This window comes from Lygodium microphyllum, chromosome 15 (genome assembly GCF_053477565.2).
Source record: "Lygodium microphyllum isolate KBCC chromosome 15, Lygodium_microphyllum_v1.1.10, whole genome shotgun sequence".
NCBI classification, from domain to species: Eukaryota; Viridiplantae; Streptophyta; class Polypodiopsida; order Schizaeales; family Lygodiaceae; genus Lygodium; species Lygodium microphyllum.
Genome location: NC_141149.1, coordinates 65,807,222 through 65,831,385, shown reverse-complemented (window position 1 = coordinate 65,831,385; position 24,164 = coordinate 65,807,222). Strand labels below are relative to the sequence as shown.

Sequence of the window (24,164 nt, the reverse complement as noted above, 5' to 3'; positions counted from 1 at the left end):
CACTCAAGATTTCAAGATACACAATGAGTTGCCTCAAATTGTCATCTCATCATAAAATTTGCATATTTCACAAGTAGCGTTAGCTACATATACAACACCCCATGCATATATCACTAATTTTATCACAAAGCAAATATATCACCATACTAACAAGAGCGTGTACCTCAAGCACATCAAAAACAATGCAAACACATATGGCCAATTTTATCACAAAGTGTTCTGTACACAAGCTCACTAAGCTACAATAAGCACACTACGCAATATTGCTAACATTCACAAGAGCACAAATCCAAATCTCTCAAAGTTCTGGTGAGAGGTTACACGTGCAACACGCTTAAGTGAAAATTACAATTTGCCTTGTTCTGCATAGTAGCGAGCAATCTTTGAACCCCATAGCCACAAAATCTTCCATATACTTTTGACTTCATAAAATCTCAACAATCATCCCAATCACAACGATGTGAGACTGTCCTTCTTGTCAAAATTGAGCAGAGAATGCAATTGGTAACTTCACAAAATCTTAACCCATCGGGGTACAAACTTGTATTCACAAAAAGGCCCCTTTGGCTTCAACGAGATTAGCCTGTACACCACCTACTTTGTGCTTCGATTCTTCGGTTAAACAGTGCAAATGCAAGACTTCGAACTAATGTCAAGCAATGTGCTTGCAAAAAATGAATGAAATAAATAATGCGCAAGGAAATAGGTTGGTGCCGTCTCATCCCATTCAATAACGACTGCTGGAATCACACTCCTGCATTTTTGGGTTGCAAATGACGAGCATCGAACATGCTCATTGTCTTGTCAATATTCCTCTGATTGGAGGCTGCTGCATAAGAAAGCCCCAACATTTATGGTTGGTAGTCTCATGGCAGGTTCAACAATGACGGCTGGAATCGCAGATGTGCACTCTTGGGTTGCAAATGAGGATACAGTCCAAGAACATGCTCAGGCATGAAGTCATGCCTTGTCAATATTCCTGTGATTGGAGATTGCTGCAAAAGACAGCCACAACATTTTCAGTTATCATGAAGTACAAAAGCAAAGCAGAATCATTATCCAAAATTTGTTAGGAACAAATTCAATACACTTACCCCAGGAGTTTTGGGAACCACACATAGATGTCGCAAACCAAGCTGACGGAAAAGGGAAAAGGCCTTAGCCAGCGACATGTTGTCAACCACTGTATATGGTGAAGTGTTTGTGTATGGATGGAGATCTACATACATGTTCTGCTCTTCTACAGTCAGTTGAATATCCTCAATCTTAATGCCCTTCCCAGACCCTGGCTTTGAGAAATCACCAGGCTGAAACTGTGTGGTATGCTTGCCTGTATCTGGCATCTCCGTGCTCAAAAACTCCTTTCGTTTCAGCAGTACTAGCAAGGTTGAACGCAGTATAAGGCCAAATAGAACAGGTGATTCAGGCAGCTCTTTATGTTCCAGTACAGGAAAACCATTATGTTCATTGCACTTCAGAACTTCCAAGATGCTGCCTACTCTTTCAACTGTTGAAAGTGTTACTGGAGGACAGGAACAGACATCTGATACTGTTAAATTCTTCATGTAGGCTTCTGGTTTCTCCTCAAGGAGTGGCACCTGCTTAATATGAAGCATCTGATCATATATACCACTCGTGAAAAAGTCCCCAATGGTCTTTGCAATAAGTAACACAAACATGGTAAGTGGGAGCATAAGAAGGTTGTTTGTGAGCTCCAGAAGAATCACACACAGCGACACTGTCATCCTCATAGACCCTCCTAAAAGTGAAGCAGCCCCTAGAAAAGCATACAAGCCCTCATCTTGATGCTCTAATCCACTGAATGATCTCATAAATTTGCCAATAAGTCGACCATAAGCTGCCCCAGCTATAATTTCTGGTATAAACAGACCCGAAGGAATTGCAGTGCCATAGGTAATCAGAGCTAGGAAGAAGGTTGCAGGCAAAAAAATAGCTAGAGAGCTGTAACGGAAAACACCAGGAGTATTTAGGCTGAACAGAATTCGTATCACATTGTCATTTGTATTCAAAAAAAGACTGGCAAGATCATTATAATAGCCTGCAGGACATGTGAATTGCTTGTACTTTCCTTCGGTCGAGGGACACTCTTCACTGTCACCAGTGAGGTCAGAAGGGCAAGGCATACATGTGGCCACCCATGGTAGTCCAAATAAGATCACAGAAGTGAGCATGGCCACACCAACCGCATGAACTATTTTTACCGAGTTTCCATACCTGCACACCATAAGTACGGTGTTTTTCACATCTTTGATTATATACCCCCCCCCCCCCCCCCCCCCCCCAAAAAAAAAAAAAAACCAAACAAACAAAAAACAAAAAATAAAAAAGGCATATGCTGCTGAATATTGTCATAGCATATACCTTGTATGCCAACCAGAGTAGAGTCTAACAATCTTCCCGTTCACATAATTAAAAAAGGTACCAAAACAGCCACCAATCACACCCAATATTACAACTGGTATCAGTTCTCTAGCACCCACATATGTCTCATCCATTTCCATATCAAACATGATCAAGCTCCCAGTTCCGAACATTCCACAATTGCCACTCTGACAGTAATTAATTGCTAAACGAAGAGTTACAGCACAAGTTGCAGTGGTGAAAAAGGCCCTCCATAGCAGTGAACTGCGCCACCTGCAACATGTACAGTTCATCAGTCTACAGCTGTAAACAATTTGGCTCATCTGGTATGTTAAATTCAACTTCTTGCTTATGACATTAGTGATCTAGACCGGTTGAGACATTGAAGAATGAAAAAGAGAGTAGGTACCAAGATGATGCTTCTTCCAAAGCAAAAAGAACACCACCAACAGGTGCTCGAAAAGCAGTAGCAACCCCAGCGGCAGCACCGCATGTGACAAGATCACGACGATCTCTATCATTCTTAAAAAACCGAAGCCACCTCCACGTCAAGCCATACTGCCTTGAGCCACCCTGACCGAGAAGTGATGCAAAACAAGCCCCCACATGTACCATGGGTCCTTCTTTGCCAACATCAAGACCACCTGCCACAGTTGCTAAAGTTCCTAGAATCTGTACTTCCCACAAAGCACTCCTTCAGAAAGCTACATGTTAACTTCCACATTTTTTTCTCTCGATTTGATACATTAATGCACCATTTTTCTCTTGAGAGTAACCTTCGCTTGAATTAACAAATGCTAAGTATAGTTACCTTTACAACTAGGGTCCGAGGACCAAGAATATTGGGAGCATCAATGCCATTCAAGTAAGCTTTTACTTCAGGGATCCCTGACCCTGCTGCAGCTGGTGCAACAAGTGAGCAAAGGGCTGAAGAAAAAAGTACAAGCAAGGCATTGCTTCCAGCAAGGAGGCAAAATGCTAGCAAATACCTGCAAAGTCACAACAAATTGTTTTGAATGATGTCCTAATACTATAATAAAAATAAGATTGAGTGAAGTTGCTTTCATACAAGAATTCATGAGGCCTTGACACTTCAAAACCGATGCTGTCAAGGACATGTACACACACACATTACACCGTAATCTATGAGAATACTTGAAAAACAGCTATATCATTGGCCCATCACCCTAAATACTGCAGACTGTGCAAGGCAGAGCAAATAGAATTTCATAGATGCACAAAATGTACAGATCCCCAAGTCTGATTTCATCTAAAGGATTGTATGCACAAGGCCAGAAAGGGGCTTTTGAATTGAAAACATCATCTTTATTTACCCTTTATGAAGTCCAGATCTTAACAAAGAGCTTAGTCATAGCTGTTGATGCATAAGATCTGTACCAGTACTGAGGAGAACACTAACAACAAAGAGGATATTATTTTGATCCCCTTGCACTAGTACAGTGTACTCAGAACAATAATTGATGGCTGGTTGCGCCATACTTATCCTACTGTGCATATTTTACACATATGATAAGGGCCAATCATGCTTTGGCAATACTTGGGTTTGAAAGCATGTGGATCCCCCCACCCCCCCGGGGGCTCAATGAAAATGTGTAGCTTCACACACTAGAATCCACAACTTGTAACCGCATTCAACACCACTCTCTTCAATGTAGAAAATCAAGAAAAATATCAGGGTCACGTGTCATTAATCTTGGAATTTGAATCATGGGCCATGGTCCAATCATAACTTTCATACCACTGAATGCATGACACACATATGCCAGATGTGATGCCATCCTCATAAACCTGACTATTAACCACCCTCTAATCTGTTACAGCGTTGTATTCCTCTTCTTGTTTTGGTATCAACACATCCACACCCTATCACCCTCTTGCATAGAAAGGATTCTTTTTGTGTGTGAACACCCACAATGGGTGCACGTTTTACAACTTCAGGTTTTTATACCCTTAAGAGAAGGCTCGTTGCAGTCAACTCCCACAGTAGACTTGTCCCTGCCCGTTTGGACAAAATGTGCCTTGCTATGACAATTGAAACAGTCATCTCATTTGCTGCCTTCGTCTGATGTCAAGGCTCATTTGCAGCTCCCCAAATGAACCAATTGCTAAACCACGTAGGACTCTCTCCCCAAATCATTTACACCTTCCTTGGGCTCCAACAGGCAAGCAAATTATCCTACTATATCTTCTCAAGGAGAATGGGTGACCCATAAGTCAAATATAAAAATAGCACCATCATTATCATCATCATACGAAGAATGCCAAAGTGGTAAAGGTCTTGATCGGCTCACCAATGGCAATAAGCATAGTATATACATGTATACATGATATTACTTACTCATGCCATGGGGTTCCCACAAAGGTTCTTTAAGTACTGAAATCACAGGCATGCATCTGAAAGATTAACAACCTTGAAATTGCACTTCCTAATGATTGTTTGAACCAAAGACCAAATAAACAATTTGCAAACACAATATTATCAATGCAAGGGGCATAAAGAACTCGTGTATCATGCATATATACACACTGTAGCTTGAGCATAGTCTCTCACAATAGACATGTCACTGCCATGTAACCAGATCTGTGAGCCAAGTCAAGCTATCAGATGTCTGGTGAAATTTGTGACAGCACGAAACAAGGAGCTCTAGCTTGATCTGACAAATAACTGATCAGGGTCATCTACAACAGCTATAAGACAATTATTCTTCATCCAGCAAAATTTCGACAGAAGTAAATGATTATTTATAAAATGGACTTCCAAGCCCTACTGCATGCTTATTGAATTTCAACCTCTACCAAGTGCAAGAAAAAAGGAACTTACTCTCACATTTGGAGCTGTATATTTAAGCATAAATTTGATTGCCTAACTTGTTTCTACACTCGACCAAATAAACAGAAAAGTGAATTACTACTCTTTCCGAATTATGAATTCAAGGAACTCATGAGAAGTGAGTCTAAGATCACAGTGAGTTCAATATAGCTGACTTAGACTGGCTAACCTGCTTTCTAACAGGTATGTTGATGTTTGCAACAGCTTGAAACCAGCTATATTCTCCACAGAAAGGTTGATCAAGAAGCCTACCAATCCTGTGAAAACGCCCACTAAGAATGCCATTGCCCACTTGATGGTGATGTACTGGAGAATCTGAACAGGTTTTCGAGATCTCCAATCTTGAACAAAGACATCACTCTCAATAATCCTAAGAGAAAAACCAAAACAGACAATCCAAGTTTTAGAAAACTGCACAAAAATACGCTCTCCTCCCTCCTCCTCTGCACACCAGTGTAGCTTGGATTTTTGAAAACAAGAGATTGTGTATATGTTTAAAACATGGGAAACGGTTTCAAAATGTCAAGCTCGTACAAATACATGGCGCTTTCATCTCCAAGTCTTTGTTTTCATCAAGATTGTTATTTAATTCTACATCATTTGTAAGAGGCATTTTGGAAAACCATAACCCACAATTTTGGCTTTAAAGAGTCAATTTTTCAGAAAACATGTTTCTCAAGGCATTAAATAATAGGTTTCATCAGAATGAAACATTCAAAACATTCCAAACAGCTCAATAAAGTGTGTTTCTGTGAAACACAATTGCATGTGCACTTCTATTTTTTGTCAGCAGTAGTCTTTTCTATCGTGTTCTCCTGCATCCAAAACTCTAAATCTGCAACTCAATTCTATTAGCGACACAGATTTAAGGACCATAGAGCTTTTGGAGACAACGAATAAATTATCATCCTATCCACTACATGCCAAATATGGAAACCCTAAAAAACTATGACAAATTTCCCAGTAAGAGGGCAGCTCCATAACAAATGCTCAAATGACTTTGTCCACAAATTCACATGAAATTCATCAACTGTGCAAAAGCTTACACCACTGCAGTAATCCAAGGGAATACAGAAACAGGGAGACCACAGTCTGAGAACGGGGAGGGAACAAGACATTAAAATATCCGTAAATTTAGGAACATTTCATCAGTATGAAATAAGCAACCTCACAAACATCCAAAGATACTCTAAATGCACTCTCTAAAAATTGCATTGCCCTGTTAAAAACAAAATGAGCAGTGCATTATATATTAAGACCTGTCAACACTGCAAACGAGTACATATTACTAAAAAAGTCTAAAGGGTAAAGACTTAAGAGCCATAAATATCTGATGGCTAAAGCATACATAATAAAAGACCAAGACCCAAGTAGCAAGGTCAATAGTACACACAAATATTAAGACAAACTAGGCTAAGATGGTCAATTGGTGGCAACAGGGAAGCTAAAACCTAGCATTCCCTAGAGTGTCATGGAACAACATTCCCCCATTCCAAGGCCCCATTTCTCCCATTCCATGTCACTATGATGAGGACATAAGGAATTTGCCCGTATCATATTTGTTTTAATGACTCTTAAAAGCACCACTTCTTTATCTCATACTGTATGAGCACCCATTGATAGGACTTGTTGGTAGAGCACTCTTTGGTCCTAAATTGAGTATCTTCCACCAAGGAAAAACATGTAGATTCGTGTTTTTAGGATACAAGCATACTTGCTTTTTTGCCTCAGTTGACTTATTTATTCACTGGTTGTTACACATGTAAGTAAATCGGGGATATATAATTCCTCAATTCAAACACCTTCTTCTACAAGGGGTTCCAAAAATGGTTTGGCCATACTACTTGTCTTGATAGCCTTATATTAGATATTCTCCCTTGAGAGCAACCTATGCTACTTTTTCATAAAACTGGAAGCTGGTATTTCTAAACCTTAGTGATGATTAAGTCTATGGAAAATTCAACAAAAGCCTATTTTCTTTGACATAGATTGAAGCAAATTGGCCATCATGCAAGGCAAAGTACTGGTGGCTCTAAAGGATGAACAACAAGGGATATCAAACACTTTAAAAAGCCTCAAAAAGTGTAATAATGAGTATCGAAGGAAATAGAATGGATGGAATGTGATCGCATCTCCAACTTGTGCTAACAAAACAAATCACGAGGTCTAATGTGCCTAGAGGCTAGTTTGCTTTCACTCGGAGATGATATTTTGAATCTTTCCCCACTCATTTCATGCTTGTGGTCCCTTACCTAACACTAGTTGTTAAATTTCTTAGACATAAGACTCTGCTTTTTTTGCTCCTTTGGCAGTTTCTTACCAAGTGTGTGTGTGTGTGTGTGTGTGTGTCACAACGGCATGCAACAAAGGAAATGGAGCCTTGGGACAAGGGAATGCCATCTTCAATCAAGAAAAAAAAAAGGATGTTTTCCTATGTTTATAACATTCCCAATAGCCATTCCTAATTAGGAATGCTTCCAATCCACTCCCCCTTGTTGGGAACGGCCAAATAGAAGAGGCTGGTGACTTTTTGAACCAAAAGACTTACTTTGCCAAAAAAGACGATGTCTTTGTTATGTCACACTTCCACACTGCCTTCCACCTGCATTTCGTCATGGTTTTTGCTTGTCCACCATAGTTTGTACTGTTCATGCCCGTTTTGTATATGCAGCCTGCCACACACTCACTCTCTCTCTCTCTCTCTCTCTCTCTCTCTCTCTCTCTCTCTCTCTCTCTCTCTCTCTCTCTCATCCTGATGCTCTATTTGCACTGCCAGATTTGTCTGTATCTGTAGCTTAATTTCATAAGCCTATATTCACGTATTCAAGTCTCATATGTAGCATCAAGCAGTCTTACGACTTAATATGCACTGTTCCTTTTGTTTTTACTAGTGTAATATGATCTTTAAAGTGATGCTTTTGACGTGTCGTTAAGTGTTTACTCTAAATTGTTTAGAAACTATTGCTTTCATCTATATCTTGATGTCCTATTCCCTGCCCTTCTTAAGCGTCCCCGTTTCCATTCCCTGTTCACTATGGTCTATGTGCATGCGCACATTTATATATGTGTGCTTGACTCCCTCAAACTGATAAGGTTTAATCCCAATGCATGCAGCACAGCTGCTCTAAGAATTAAAATGCCGCGGTTAATGCTGTGAGAAGGGCAAAATCAATAAAAAGCTGCATCGAAATACAAAATCCTTTGCTGAAATCCTCTTGCATGTAGGCACTAGTGTCCTTTTACTAAGGATCTTCTTTGAAGAAGGGGATGCTATCAGCATAAGTCCAAAACTCCGGCTTTGATTATAGAATTTCTAATGTTAATAGCACAAAACCCTGTGCTAGACATTGCCATATTGATCAAACGAAAGAATATAAGCTTACTCACAGTCTAAGCTTTCGACGCGTGAGACTATATGGCGATATGATGATCAGAAATAAGAAGTTACGCTTACTCGTAATCCAAGCTTTCGATGTGAGATGATTTGGCGCCGATGATGGCCATCTGGGACGTCTCATTGGGCTGAGCACCGCTGAAGCCGCGGCGGAGTAAGGGCTGGTGGAGGAAGGAACCGCCGTTGGACTCGAGGTCAACGGCGTTGCCATCGGACTGCTTGTCGAAGGCCTCGGGGGCGCCGTCCATGGGGTAAGGCCAAGTCCGATGGTCAGTCTGACGGTGGATGGTGAGGGAAGGGGATCAGGAGGTCTTAGTGAGATCACGATGGACGTCCAGGCGAGCAGGTAGGCGCCGGCTTTGTGTGTGTGTGTGTCTCTTTGTGGTTGTGTGTGCCTCTCTGTGCGTCTTTCTCTCCGAGAAGCACATGGAGAAGAAGGAGGAGGAGGAAGAGGAGGAGAAGAAACGAGAATTGTGCTACAGAAGAAAAATCCAAGCGAAGCTTTCTTCCTTTTTTTGACCCCCCTCCCGCGAAGGCTTTTTTGGGCTTTGTCGGGGCCTCCTACACTTGCGATCATATTTTTATCGGTACGAGTCGTGCCACGCATGGTGACTTTGAGTCTTTCACCCCTCCACCCTCATGTCCATGACAATTGGCAAACCCTTGGAAATTGGCGTTGCCATTAATTTGGCTCACTAATCGCATTCCATTCAAATTTCGGAATTTGCCAATCCATCACAATCCCATTGCTTTTTCCTTTTTCCAATTGCCAATCCCCCCTAACAATCCTACCAGTACTTTTTGTTTTTTAATGCAAAATCGTGTCGTATTAATATGTAACATTCACCCTTCCAAAAAGTGGGCAAGCTCGAAAGAGTTCAGTAGCTTAACAACTCTGTTGTATCTTACGCATCGCAAACTTCAATCAAGATTTCAAAGTCTATGTAACTTCAAAACAGACCTAATCATTGGATCGAAGAGAGCAAAGGTAGAGTATTACTATATCATTCATAGGCCATTACATCATGGATGGAAAGTAAAAAGGACCAGCATAGTATGGGGGATGGGCAAAATCTGGCATTGCCAATTCATCAACAAATTTGTTGTATTTTACAAGTCCTAGGCTTTCAATCGAGGTTTCAAACTTTACGTTTGCTCAAAACAAACATAGTCACTCAATCAAATAGAGCAAAGAGTGTAATATTTTAGTATTGCTATACATTCATGGCCCATTAAATAATCCATAGAAAGCAAAAAGGATCAAAGTCATACCTTCATAAAGCATTACAACATCCAACAAAAGTCCGTGGCAAACCATTCCATAAATGCAAGGCAAAAAGTAAGACTAACTCTTTCCATGAGGCATTAAAGCATAACATAGGCAAGGAAAATGGATAGGACTTTTATGTTGTCCCTAGTGATCCAACTTTCCTATCCTTCATACTTTTCCAAGCCTAGAAGCTTTTCCTCTAGTTTGTCTATCTTTATTATATACAACCCAACAAACAAAAGCCATCAAAGGAAAGTTGATTTACAAACTTATCCTTGATCTTATCCATTTTTTAAAAGCCCCTTTCACATGCAATTGATAAGAGAGACAAAACTAGCAAAGCCTACACATCCTTAAAGTCCATCCAAAAGAGTGTTTCCACTCTTTCCTATAAAAATAATCTCACTAAGAAGAATGCATACCTTTTCCCATAAAACAATTCCTTGTCATTATTATGAAATATGTATGTTCCCCCTTTGCATTCTTGCTCATTGAAGATTGAACTTGGACCTTGTCCAAAGTGCGGAGAGAGTGTAACCTAAGAGTAAGACTGTAAGAAGCTGGGAATACTTAGAATGTTAATAATATGCCATGTCACACTGACACTGGTATATAAGGAGAGAAGTTGTAATTTTTCACATCTTTTTGACATATCAATACAATTACAATCTTTCTCTCCCTTCTTGCTCCAAGCTTCCATGGCTTCTTCATCTTTCCTGTCTTTCTCTCTCCAATTCTAGTCTTTCTCTCTCCTCGTCACTCTATTTCTCTCTCTTCCTGCAGTCTTTCTCTCTCCTCTGCAGTCTTTCTCTCTCCTCTTCTTCTCTCCCTAGTTCTCTCTCTGACAAGTGGTATCAGAGCTTCAGTCTTTGATCCATTATTTTCTTCCATTTTCACTCCTATTTTCCCATTTCAAAACCAATTTCAGACAAAAATGGTACAAGACAGTGACTAGTGGAGTGCTGCAGGACAACTACAGTTAGCAATGACTACATCTGGAGTTATTCAAGGTCAGATATGGCGGGTAAAGGCTTAAATGGCTGGACGTCATCAAATTTTATGCAAAAATGGAGGTAACTAGGGTAAAGAATGGTTAACCGGGCTTAGTTAGAGACTAAACTACAGTTACTTTTCAAAAGAGGTCTTCCTTTCCTCTTTCCTCAAGCTCTGCCCAAGCTTTCATGGAGTTTGCTGGCTGAGATCTCTTCTTTTCTCACTGATCTTTGCTCTCCATCAACAATGGCCTGCATAATGGCACTCTAGACATCAAATGCAACAAGTGGAGTACCAATCATGCCCTGTAGAAGCTGCCACGTGGCCTGGACAGCAGCCCGAAATTTGCGCTGATTTTTCCAGCCCTGTTCTCCTCCAGTTCTCAGCCAATCTTCAGCTATGGTGCTTCTAATTCATCATTGGCAGTGATTCCTTCAAGGTTTTGGTGTGTTTACTCCAAAATAGAACCATATTTCTCAGCTTTTCACTCTCTTGAAACCCTACATGAACAGTCCATGGGCAGCCATGAAAGCTTCAGCCCAAGCTTCCATTTCTTGACAATTTCTTGAAGATTCTTCATCCTTTTGGCCCGTGGAATCATTTCAGCAAGGATTCTTCAACAAATTGCAAGGATTAAGCACGGGATGGCTTAAGATTGAAGATCAAGAGCTTCTATGGAGCAAAAATTTGGGGGAAACGGGTTTAATGCTTCAATTTCAAGCATTTGAAGCTTCAAGATTGGTCTCTACCATCAGATAAGCAAGCTTCTTGGATTATTTTGCTAACATTGGACAACCGGGAGCCCTATCAAGCATTTGGCAAGTTATTTTCAGCCATGTCAAGGTATTTCTCTTCAATTTTTAATCTCTCTCATTAATCCAACTGCTGAGCTTAAGCCATTTGACTGAGAGATTAAAGAATTGAACATTTTCATCAAATTCTCAACCAACCTTTGCTTGAATTCATCTATTCATGAATGCAATGCTTGTCTAATGCATATTAGCTTCAATCAGTGAATGAAGGGCCTCAATCTGAGATTTCAGCATAACATTTGAATCCTATGGACTGAATACATTCATTGATTCCTTTGCTTACTCTAATCCAATTGATTGGTTGATTCTCTTTTGCCTAAATTGGAAAATTGTAAAGGGTAAGTACTAGCAATCAGTGAGTCACTGAATTGCATAGGTAAAACCCTTCTTCCATCTCAAGTTCTTTTATCTCAATCAATTGCATCTCATGAAAGGCTGAATGAATATTTTCCAAATGCATATCATGCTGATTGCTTAGTACACTAGCCTCTGCCATGTTGATATTCCCACCGAGGAAAAAGGTGGATGCCGGGGGAGATAGTGGGACAAAAGAGAGGTGACCCTCCCTCACTATCGAAGATCCCGAAGGGGTGCAACCAACCGACCCGGGGGGAACTTTGCCCACCTCCCGGTGATTCGGAGCCCGTGTAGGGAGCCCGTCCTGCCGTTTTATCCCTCACACAGGTACAGCGAGTGGAGAATTGAAGATTGAAGACTTTCCAACGACTCAAGTACCTATTGGAGTAAAACAGGGTAAAACAGGGCATTTTCAGGTTACCCACAGGGTATTTACAGGTGGATACAGGTACACCCTTTGATACAGAAGTACAGGTGCAGGTACTACAGGGTACCCACAGGTCCTATATACCCCTTTGCAGGGTTTGGTAGCCTTTGGAGGTTACTTTCTTGCATTACAGGGTCAAAACAGGGCACTTACAGGTCTAAACAGGGTGCAGGACTGGACAGTTCAGACTCTGAAAGTCAGTTACAGAATTTTCTGTCCTAAACCTGTTATAGCGTGCTATAGCTCATCTCGAAGAGGGCATTGTAAGCTTCGATTCGCACAAAAAAGTTTTGCAATCGGAGCTTTCTAGCCAAAGTTATAGCCGTTTTACTGACAGGGGGTACTGCAGGACTGCACTATTATGGCAGGGCATAAAGGCAAAAATAAGGTCCAGGAGGACTATGCACAGCAAATCAGGGATTCTATGATGGAAAGCACATTTCAAGAGAACCCTGAAGAGCCTCAACAAGGAGAAATTAGCATGCTCAATGATACTTTGTGTGCCCATGAACTAAGGCATAGAGAGCGACATGAGGCCATGCTATCAAGAATGGATCAGATGGTTCAATCTACTGATCAGACTAAGGCTTCCATTGATAGATTGGTAATGTCCAATGAACTACTCATGGCACAAGTCTCTAAACTTTTACAATTACAAGTGGCATCAAAAGAAGCTAATGAAAAGGCCTGTTCAAATACTGATCCTTCAGTTCCACTTCAGCCATCCAACCAAAATGGTCATGGAGATGGAATCATAGGAAGAAGAGGCATACCCAATAGTCAATATGAAGTGGGAGAAGCTTCACAAAGGCATGATGACTATTTGGGCAGTTTGAACGGTGCCAATACTCAAGCTTTTGGACTGCATACACAGCATTCTAGGGGTGCTTTACCAACAGGAAGATTACAGGGTAATTCTCAGCCACCTGTTGGAAGATTTCAATCTCATTTTGGGGGTTCTGTACTTGGAAATTCTGATCAGCCAGTTTTGGGACAGCAACCTTTCCATGATAGAGAATTCAAGGACAAAATTATTTTATCCAAATTCAATGGCCAGTCATCTTCACCATCAGAATTAGAGGAATGGACCTCTAAGATGGAGTCTTATTTTGATATATTTCCTAAAACTGATGTTATGAAGATACACTTTGCCTCCTTGCACTTAGAAGGATTTGCTCACACTTGGTGGAGGTATATCAAGAAAGAGAATGTACTTATTGAAAATTGGGAAGCTTTCAAGGCACTTATGGCTGAAGTCTTTGTTTCACCTCTTGAGAAAGAGAAGTTAGAACGAAGATGGTACAACTTGGAACAAAGGAGCCTAAGTGTAAGAGATTATACAAACCAATTCCTTAACTTGACCATGTATGTGGAAAACATCAGTGATGAGGCCAAGTTACACAAGTTCATGTATGGTTTGGAACCATCCTTGTCAGCTGATGTTATGGCGCAAAATCCTACTTCACTTTTCAAGGCTATTGAGCTTGCAGAGCGCTTTGGAAGGAAGTATAGGAAAGAATCTTCATTTCAGCCAAGTTATGGACAGCCAAGGACTGTTTTAAAGCAAGGGCAAGTTGGTAACAATTATGGCAGCAACCATATGCCTAGTGGGAGCTTACGGATACCAACTTATCCCCCATTTAATGCTTCTAGGCTTCAAGGCAATTTCAGGACAGCAAACAGTCCAAAGGTTGAATTTAAGCAAGGTGACAATAAGCCTAAGTCTACTTCAGCCAATACAAATTCTAGAAATATTCCCATGGATCTTTACAAGGAAAGAAAGGACAAAGGCTTATGCTTCAAGTGTGGAGAAAAGTATACTCCTGACCATGCTTCAAAGTGTGTATACAAAAATGCCAAGCCAAAAATTCAGAGTATGCTAGTTCTTGAGGACCTTGAAAATGACATAGATGAAGTTAATACAGTCCCAATCAATGCTGAAAATGAAGATTTCGAGGATGATGGTGGACATGAGTACTTCTATGATCCATCTGACTCTTTTCCTTTTGATCCAGGCGGTGATATCCCATTTGATCCTGGTGGATTTTGTAATGAGTTGCCTGCTGCCACTAATTGTTCTATCTCTATGGATGCTTGGACGGGATCTAAGAACCCTAATACACTTCGTATGAAGGGAAGCATATGTGGAAAGCCAGTGTTCATCCTGATAGATAGTGGCAGTACCCACAGTTTTGTCAATAAATCCATTTTGTACAAGTTGAATTGTGTTCCCACCGACTTACAGCAGCCCATTAGAGTACAAGTGGCTAATGGTGAAGAGGAAATCAGCACACAAATCTGTCCACAGGTTTCTTTGCAGATGGCTGAAAATTTTGAAGTCAAAGTAAACCTGATCACTTTGGAAATGGGGCCCATAGATATTGTACTTGGTTGTGACTGGTTGATGACCTTAGGCAGGATTACTATGGATTTCTCACAGTTATATATGGAGTTTTTCTCCAATGGACAGCTCATCCGTTTACAGGGGATCCCTAGTAAATCTGATTTTCAGCTTATCACCATTCAACAACTCAAGAAAGAGTACAAGAAGCGCTCACAGATATTTGTATTGCATTTGAACAAAGAAACACATGATCAGCCCAAAAATTCAGCAAACCATCCAGCCTTGACAGCTCTTCTTGAGGAGTACAGAGATCTATTTGAAGTACCTACTTCATTGCCTCCTAAGAGAGCGGTGGATCACCCCATTGATTTGGAACCCAACTCAAAGACGATCAATAAGCCACCTTACAGACTATCAAAATGTGAACGAGAGGAAGTAGCCAAGCAAATCAAAGAGCTTCTTGAAATGGGATTCATTGAACCAAGTTCTTCACCGTATGCATCCCCAGTCCTGTTAGTCAAAAAGAAAGATGGATCTTTCAGAATGTGCATTGACTACAGGGATCTTAACAAGATAACAGTGAAGAACAGGTATCCTATACCCAGGATAGATGATTTGCTTGATGAGCTTAAGGGGGCTCGATTCTTCACGAAGATTGATTTGAGATCAGGGTATCATCAGATTCGCATGAGAGAGGGTGATGAGGTCAAGACTGCTTTTAGGACTGATCGTGGGCTTTACCATTTCTTGGTGATGCCATTCGGCCTTACAAACGCTCCAGCTACCTTTCAAAGCCTGATGAATAAGATTCTACAACCTTTCCTCTTTCAGTTTGTCTTGGTATTCTTCGACGACATTTTGATCTACAGCAAGACTTTTCAGGATCATTTGTCGCATATGAGGAAGGTTTTTGATGTGTTGAGACATCATAGGCTTTTTGCTAAGGAGAAGAAGTGTTCTTTCATGCAGACTGAAGTGGAATACTTGGGACATATAGTCAGTGAAAAAGGAATACAGGCTGATCCCAAGAAGGTGCAATGCATAAAAGATTGGCCAACGCCTACTACTACTACCTCTCTTAGAGGATTTCTTGGTCTATCTTCATTCTATCGCAGATTTATAAAGCATTATGCGGCAATTGCAGCCCCTTTAACTGACAGGTTGAAGAAAGAGGCTTTCTTTTGGGATTCTCTTGCAGATAGCAGCCTTAACCAGTTAAAGGAATTACTTACCTCCGCTCCTATTCTTGTATGCCCGGATTTCTCTAAAGAGTTTACTATACAATGTGATGCTAGTGGCCGTGGCATTGGGGCTGTTTTGCTTCAGGAGCATGGAGTAATTGCATTTGAAAGCCGTAAGCTTACTGATAAGGAGATGGCCATGAATGTTTATGATCAGGAAATGTTGGCTATTCTGCATGCAATCAAGAAATGGCACCATTACTTATATGGCAGCCGATTCAGAGTGCATAGTGATCATCGCGTACTCAAGTATTTCCTTACTCAGTCAAATCTTACTCCAAAGCAACGACGATGGGTAGCAACATTACAAAATTATGACTTTGACATCACTCATACAAGGGGCAAAGATAACATAGTGGCTGATTCTCTCTCTCGTATGTGGGCCTGCAAAGTATCAGCCATGACGGAATTACATAGTGATTGGATTGAAGAGCTACAAGAGGCATATCTCTTAGATGAGGAATTCAGCCAAATCTTTCAGAAATTACAGCAAGGTCTCATGGAAGAAAACTCGCACTACCAGCTTAAAAATGGTCTTATTTGGTGGAAGGGCAAGATTGTTATTCCCTCTACTTCTTCCTTCAAGCGAAAAATTATGGAGGAGATGCATTCTTCACCTTTAGCTGGACACTTGGGAGTTTTCAAGACTTATGACAGGATCAGCAAGAGCTTTTATTGGAAAGGACTGTGGAAAGATGTCAAGGACTTCGTTATGAAGTGTATGCCTTGTCAGCAAAATAAGGATAGCACCCATAAGCCAGGAGGTTTATTGCAGCCATTGCCTATTCCTACGGGTAAATGGACTCATATTACTATGGACTTTATCACTGGCTTACCTACTACCAAGAAGGGGTGGAATAGCATTTATGTGGTGGTTGACAGACTCACCAAAGCAGCTCATTTTATCCCAACAAAAATTCAGTTTACTGCTTCTCAGGTGGCCAACCAGTTTATGGAGCATATTTTCAGATTGCATGGATTACCGCAGGTGATTGTCCATGATAGGGACTCAAAGTTTATGAGTAACTTTTGGCAAGCGGTATTTACATCTATGGGTACCAAGTTGGCTCCATCTACGGCTTATCATCCCCAAACTGATGGACAGACAGAGAGAGTTAATAAATGGTTGGAGACTTATCTTCGCCATTTTTGCTATGATGTCCAAACCTCATGGGATTCTTGGTTACACCTGGCTGAGTTTGCTTATAATAATTCCACTCATGCGAGCATAGGAGTTTCACCCTTTGAGGCTTTGTATGGTTACAAGGTGCCCCTACCCACAGTCATTTTTAACGAAAAGATCAACCCTCATGGGAAGGAAGAGTTGGATAGAATGCAGACCCTTCTTCAGCAATGCAAGGTGAATCTAAGGAAGGCTCAAGATCAGATGAAGATGTATGCTGATGAGAAGAGGAGGCCTTTAGAGTTCCAGGAAGGAGAGCTGGTTTTGTTGAAGGTGCCCAAATCCAAGTATTCTACATTGAAAGATGGATCCAGTAATAAGCTTGCCCACAGATTCTATGGCCCTTACAGGATCCTTAAGCGGATTGGAGATTTGGCATACAGACTAGAGCTTCCCTCTTCTACAAAAATTCATAACGTCTTCCATGTTAGTCAGCTCAAGCCCTATTATGGTGATCCAATGGATTTAGTTGATGAGCTGCCACCTATTGATGAAGATGGTATTGTTCAGTACATCCCAGAGGCTGTTATAGGTCAGCGTGAAAAGAAGCTTCGATCACGTTCTATTGTGGAATATTTGATTAAATGGAGAGGTTTACCCTCTGAAGAGGCTTCTTGGAGACCTGATTCAATATTGGATGAGTATCCATACTTGAAGGATACATTGGTGGCTGAAGCCTACTGCTTTTGGAGCTAGTATTGGTGCAGACTGGTTCAGGACAGCACGTTGTTTTAGAACAGTTTTTGTCGTACTTCATTTTCAGAATTGAGCTATCTACATGAGCTTAAAGTACTCTTCAAGAGCTTCGTTTTGATATGTGGTACACTTCATTTGGACACTTCTATCAAAAGTTATGGCTGATTTGGTCCAGCAGGGACTGTTATTCCAGCAAGCTGTCTACTTTCTTCTGGAACTATTTGTTGAAGATTCTATGGCTCCAATGGCTTCTAAGGTTCTTCAAATCATGTATATAGCAGGGTCCACTTTTCGTACTTCAAACTCAGCCCTTGTAATGATAAATTCTTCACTCATTCCCTATTTGTTAAGCTGTAAAACAGAGTAGTACTCTGTTCTATCCATCTTTTCTTTAGCTCTTTCTAGTTTTGTTTTTGGGGACAAAAACTTTTGGGAAGGGATGGATTGTAAGAAGCTGGGAATACTTAGAATGTTAATAATATGCCATGTCACACTGACACTGGTATATAAGGAGAGAAGTTGTAATTTTTCACATCTTTTTGACATATCAATACAATTACAATCTTTCTCTCCCTTCTTGCTCCAAGCTTCCATGGCTTCTTCATCTTTCCTGTCTTTCTCTCTCCAATTCTAGTCTTTCTCTCTCCTCGTCACTCTATTTCTCTCTCTTCCTGCAGTCTTTCTCTCTCCTCTGCAGTCTTTCTCTCTCCTCTTCTTCTCTCCCTAGTTCTCTCTCTGACAAAGACATTGTGTCTCTCTTAAATATTTAGTCATTAGACCCAATAAATTTTTTGAAAATTTTCAACTCAATTTCAAGTTACAGTGCCATAGTACAAGTGAGCTCATCACATGTAACAAATATATTATACTATATCATGATATTTGTAATGGCATAGTTAATATTTAGGTCATACTTTCTAATACTTAGGTTGTGTAGCTTATCACTATAGAATAAAAAGAGCAACAATAGTATTCAACATAGACCAACTCAATTTGAATGCATCTTTTGCACTTGCTATATAAGTTTTGGCCCATAATATTTTTCATAAATGTCGGAAATAAACAACTCTCAAATGTTCATAATACCAACTTTGGTTTAATATTCTCGGAGAATTTATTCCATAAATATAAAATTGCATACATTAATTGGAAGGTACTTACATGAATAGAAACCAAAACTATCAATAAAAATGCAATTTTCTGAAACTCATCTACAGCAATCCAACTAATGGCACTTGCGACATCCTTTATGAGGAAACAATAGTATGGATTTGTAATGTTTATTAAACCAACTCTTGTTGTAAAGAGTTGTTTCGTGTGGTGACTCTGTGCATGTCCAACTTCCACTAGCTCTATGTCTTTGAGTAGATCGATAGTGGGCTGGTTTTTTTAGGCCCATGTCAACTTCATACACCCTTTTCTTACTCTTCCTTGGGACACCTATGGAGGATTGTCCAAGCACACATTGCCTTATCATTCTTACCTTCACAAGAAAGTTTGCATGCTTCTTGAATGATTCCTTTAGGGGTAAATTTATGCCCAACACACTATTTCTAGATTCTTGAAAGATGGGTAGAATATGGCTTGTGTGAAAGCCCTCTCTATCCTTTTGTGACTTGATATTTTTTTTAATAAGGAGAAGCCTAGCATAATGACAAAGCTAATCTTGTTAATATATTATTAGTCCTTTGGTTTATTATATTGAGATGCTCCAATGGCTCTTCTTAGTTCAATTAGTCAAGTCGTTTGAAGCTTTGAATAAAGTAAAGCCATCACGTTTTATTTGTGAGTTTATGTTAACATCTAAATTGTGGAATTTGCTTTGTCACATTTCAAGTGCTTTGTAGATTGAAATTGAGGGCAGCCAAGACAAAATCCCAATAAGGCAATGCTCATGACACATGCACATTTCTTATTATGCTCATTAAGTAATGAGTTTGTTTGGTCAATATTTAATTTTACGAATGCTTCCAAATTGATATGTATGTTTTTTCTACTCGTGCATATCATTTCGTGATTTGACTTGTGTGAAATTGATTCATTTACAATGTGAAGACATTTCTTTATGAAGATGCCATTGCTATCTATTATTTATACTACCTAGCATAAGGGTCTTAGTGCCTCATCGCAGTTGAGGTGCACATGGCCAATGGGTTCAAGACACCAAGGTGGTCAAATTGAGTGGTGGAGTTGTGTAAAGGGGAAAGCTTCAAAGAATGGGCAAATGTATATTTTGAAACTGCTAAACTCCAATTGGCTAAGGCTTTGATGGACCAATAGGGACCAAGGGGGGCACTTTGGCTGATTACACACTCCCTCGAATGGCCATGGTAGTGTGCAAGGTATCCATTCTAGTGTTTAGATAAACTATGCCCAACTCTAAGACCCTAATGGCTTTAAGGCCTTAGTTCACGGCTATTGGTGGGGGTTTGATTGCTATCAAATGTGCTGTAAATTTTTAGTATAGATAAGTTGTTGTGTAGTTTGTTGGGCGCCAATGGATTACAATACAAGGAAGATCCTGTGGCCCAAAGTGTTTAGCGTCTACGAGTTTTGTGACCTATGGCAACACAACGCGTCCGTCGATAGCTAGGTGTGTAAGTGGCTTTAACCTTGCTAGACCACTACTAGCATCCCTTTTAAAGGGTGTGTTACCCCGGTAAGCTAGGGTTTAGATAGCGCCCCTGCGTGGAGACCCCAATTGGGTGTGACCTTGGGTTAGTGGGTAGAGTGGGTTAGTTTATCCACTTCCCTTCCCTTCATCCAATGACCTTACATATGAGATACAATTTACTTGTTTCCCTTTTTTCCTTTATTTAAAAAAAGAAAAAATGAAGCCCCGTCCCACCGACTAACCTGGGCTGCCACCTGGCACCGAGCTTTTAGATATTCTGCTGCAAAATTAACGCTTAAGTATGACATCGTGGCGAGGTATGTTTGGCGTGCATTCGCGACAACGTTGAACGGATACGCATGAGACTTCTAGAGAGAAATAATGATAATAAATATTATTATTTGGTGAGCATGTTTTCGTAACTAATTCAAATGCATGTGCAGCATGCATCCAATCATGCGATGGGGGGGGGGGCGGGGCCTGACGGGCGCCGTGAGCAGTTCGTGCTCCGTCCCCAGAAGCGCACGGCAGATTTGACGGACGCTTTCGGCCGCGGCCCGCCGGGCTGACAAGTGTCAACGTCTGGTACGACCACAAACCATACGCAGGACGACCTTTAGGCAGAGAGAGGAAAAACCCCCCCACCCAAAAAAAAAAGGGCAAAAAAAAGAGCGAGACTCGGCGGTCACGGCACGAAAGTTTTGACCCTAAAAAGGCGTGTTTGCCGACCCGCTATATATTTTTAAATCGCCTTCCGAATTTCATCATCTCGGCTCTTCTCCAAGATCACCTCCTTTTCCCCTTCCTTAGGCGTTGTAAAGCCCCTTTAGAGCTACCTCCCGAGTCCCCACTGCATCTTTAAGCTTTTTCACACTAACCCAAGTATCATGGCTTCTTGCATGATGCCACGCCCCATCTTCCCATGTTGTAAACATTTCCCCCCAAGGGAGTTAGTTACATAAATGCTTTTTTAGGTCACAAAACTATATCTACCCTCTCTCTCTCTCTCTCTCTCTCTCTGTGCTAATGCACTTGAATTATCTATTAATAAAGAAGAATATTCGGAACAACATAAACAAAAGGGAAAGGGTATATCTAGTGCCACATAAAAACCCATGTTTTCAAGGTAGCATAGTTTGCTTTATCTAAGTCTTATACTACCTATTTTGGAATCTACCTGACTTAGACACTAACAAACCCTCACCCTATCAGATATCTAGGTAAGATTCTAGAAGCAATTAGAATCTCTATCTGTACTACTTCTTATTTTAGAATCTACCAAACCGGACAAAAGAAAAACCCAAGCTTACATGGCATATACTCGATGCATTCCAAATGTCTTCATATAATCTCTTTATTATCGTTTTTTTCTTTGCTTTACCCTACTTTTTAAAAAAATTCATCCCTCTCTCTCTCTCTCTCTCTCTCTCTCTCTCTCTCTCTCTCTCTCACATGTGCACCACCTATGGAGCATTCCTTCCATTAAAGCCACCACCTACGGCATGTGCCTTTGTGTACTTATACTACTTATTTTAGATATTACCAAACTTGACAAAAGAAAAACCCAAGCCTACATGGCATGCACTCTATGCATTCAAAACCTTTTTTAATTACTATATCTTTTGTATGTTATTTCCCTTTGCTTTGCTCTACTTTTTTAAATAATTCATCTCTCTCTCTCTCTCTCTCTCTCTCTCTCTCTCTCTCTCTCTCTCTCTCTCTCTCTCTCTCTCTCTCTCTCTCTCTCTCTCTCTCCAATGTACACCCACAACAAAACAAAGTAGTTGAATGATGTATATGTTTACACTCACACTAATTCAAAACTCACTCTAGGTCTTCTTCCTATGACTCCCTCCCTTACACATATGGCCTTCTTTGATCGCATGTGCATGTTAGAGATACACACATCATTTCGTAGCCCAGAATGAGACACACAAAACCCAAATTCATACATCTCAACTCTCGCACACAAATCTCACATTTGTACACATTTTAAATAAATTTCTCTCTCTCTCTCTCTCTCTCTCTCTCTCTCTCTCTCTCTCTCTCTCTTTCTCCTTAACATAAACCCGTAGTAAAACAAAATAATTGAATGCTATATGTGTTTGCACTCACACCAATTAAGACTCACTCTATATCTTCTTTCTAGGACTCCCTCCCTCATACATACGGCCTTCTTTAGTCTCATGTGCATGTTAGAGATACACATATAAGGCATAGGCATAGAACCAAATATAGAAAACCCACATTCATGCATCCTAATTCTCCCACACACAAAACCCACATTTGCGCATTGACATATTCAAATAAGCACCCTTGTACATACACTTGACCATCGATACAATACCGATATAAACACATATATCTCCATGCCAACATTCAATTATGCAAACTTAAGCCCTTCTATACGTGCTCAAACACTCAAAACAACACATACCATATACCATACATGTACATAAAAAAAACCTAACAAGTATCACCATGCATAAATCTCAAGTTACATATTTAAACATATATGCACTCTTTGAAATCCACATTGGCACACCCTAATCACATTTCTTAAACAATAAATCGATATTAGACCCATAAACCTAAACTACCACATGGACTCCATAAAATATAAACCTCTTATATGTATATAAAACCACACATACACATGCATGTGTGCAAGCGAGCACAATCAAAATTTAATACACACCTCTCTCTCTCTCTCTCTCTCTCTCTCTCTCTCTCTCTCTCTCTCTCTCTCTCTCTCTCTCTCTCCATAATTCCCAACATCCATAGAAACATACAAACATGCAAATGTAATGCTTTTTATTTTTAATCCATTTGGTATATGTAAGAGAGAGACCCCAAATATTTGTGAGTAGATTGTCAAACATGCAAATGTAATGCTTTTTATTTTTAATCCATTTGGTATATGTAAGAGAGAGACCCCAAATATTTGTGAGTAGATTGTCAAAGCATGGCAAGAAAGTTGCGACCAAAATAGTCTTATCAAGCTAAGAGGTAGTCTTTAGACCTTAAAACATGTGCTAGGGGCCACTATACACATTTAAATACTCACACACATCTACACATGTGTGCATGTGCACACCTGCGACATGTACACACGCACATACACAAACATATAGAGGAGGCAAGGATGTAGGGATGAAGGGAGGGATTGCTAATGATCTCACCAAAACGGATGTACTACTAATGGTCTAATTTCACGAGTATATACATGGTTGCATTGGTAGTTTCATACATAAATATCCACTTATAGTGGAGCTTTTTGTACTACATTTTACGCATTCTAGAGAGTTGCATGCTTCTTCTAAAGAGATTTGATATATCCTATCATACACACAAGCTTAACCAAAGCACATAACAAATTTTATTTTTTTGTAATGCGCTCTTTGATATTTCAAAAAATAAGTATTAATATAGCATCCAACAGGATGTAGCTTAGCTTAGGCCAACACACTAAGTTTCTTTCAAAACAATCCGTAGATCCAACACTTCTTCTTACAACATCTTAGAACAAACATGACTTCAAACTTGAGTTAATCTAGATTCCTATTTGACAGCTCTTTTTCACTCCCTCTAGGCACCATG

General features: G+C 40.2%; 1 protein-coding gene across 1 annotated transcript; it reads right to left on the bottom strand.

Annotated features, from left to right (window-relative positions):
- Positions 1-235: 235 nt before the first annotated feature.
- On the bottom strand, positions 236-9,168 carry LOC148024627 (chloride channel protein CLC-c-like). Its single transcript, XM_087694249.1, has 7 exons — positions 8,688-9,168; positions 5,403-5,603; positions 3,194-3,371; positions 2,792-3,054; positions 2,383-2,655; positions 1,095-2,235; positions 236-995 (listed from the first exon to the last, which is right to left on the bottom strand). The coding sequence occupies exons 1-7, from the start codon at positions 8,873-8,875 to the stop codon at positions 867-869; spliced, it is 2,373 nt and encodes a 790-aa protein (XP_087550375.1). The 5' UTR covers positions 8,876-9,168; the 3' UTR covers positions 236-866.
- Between the last annotated feature and the right edge of the window lie 14,996 nt (positions 9,169-24,164).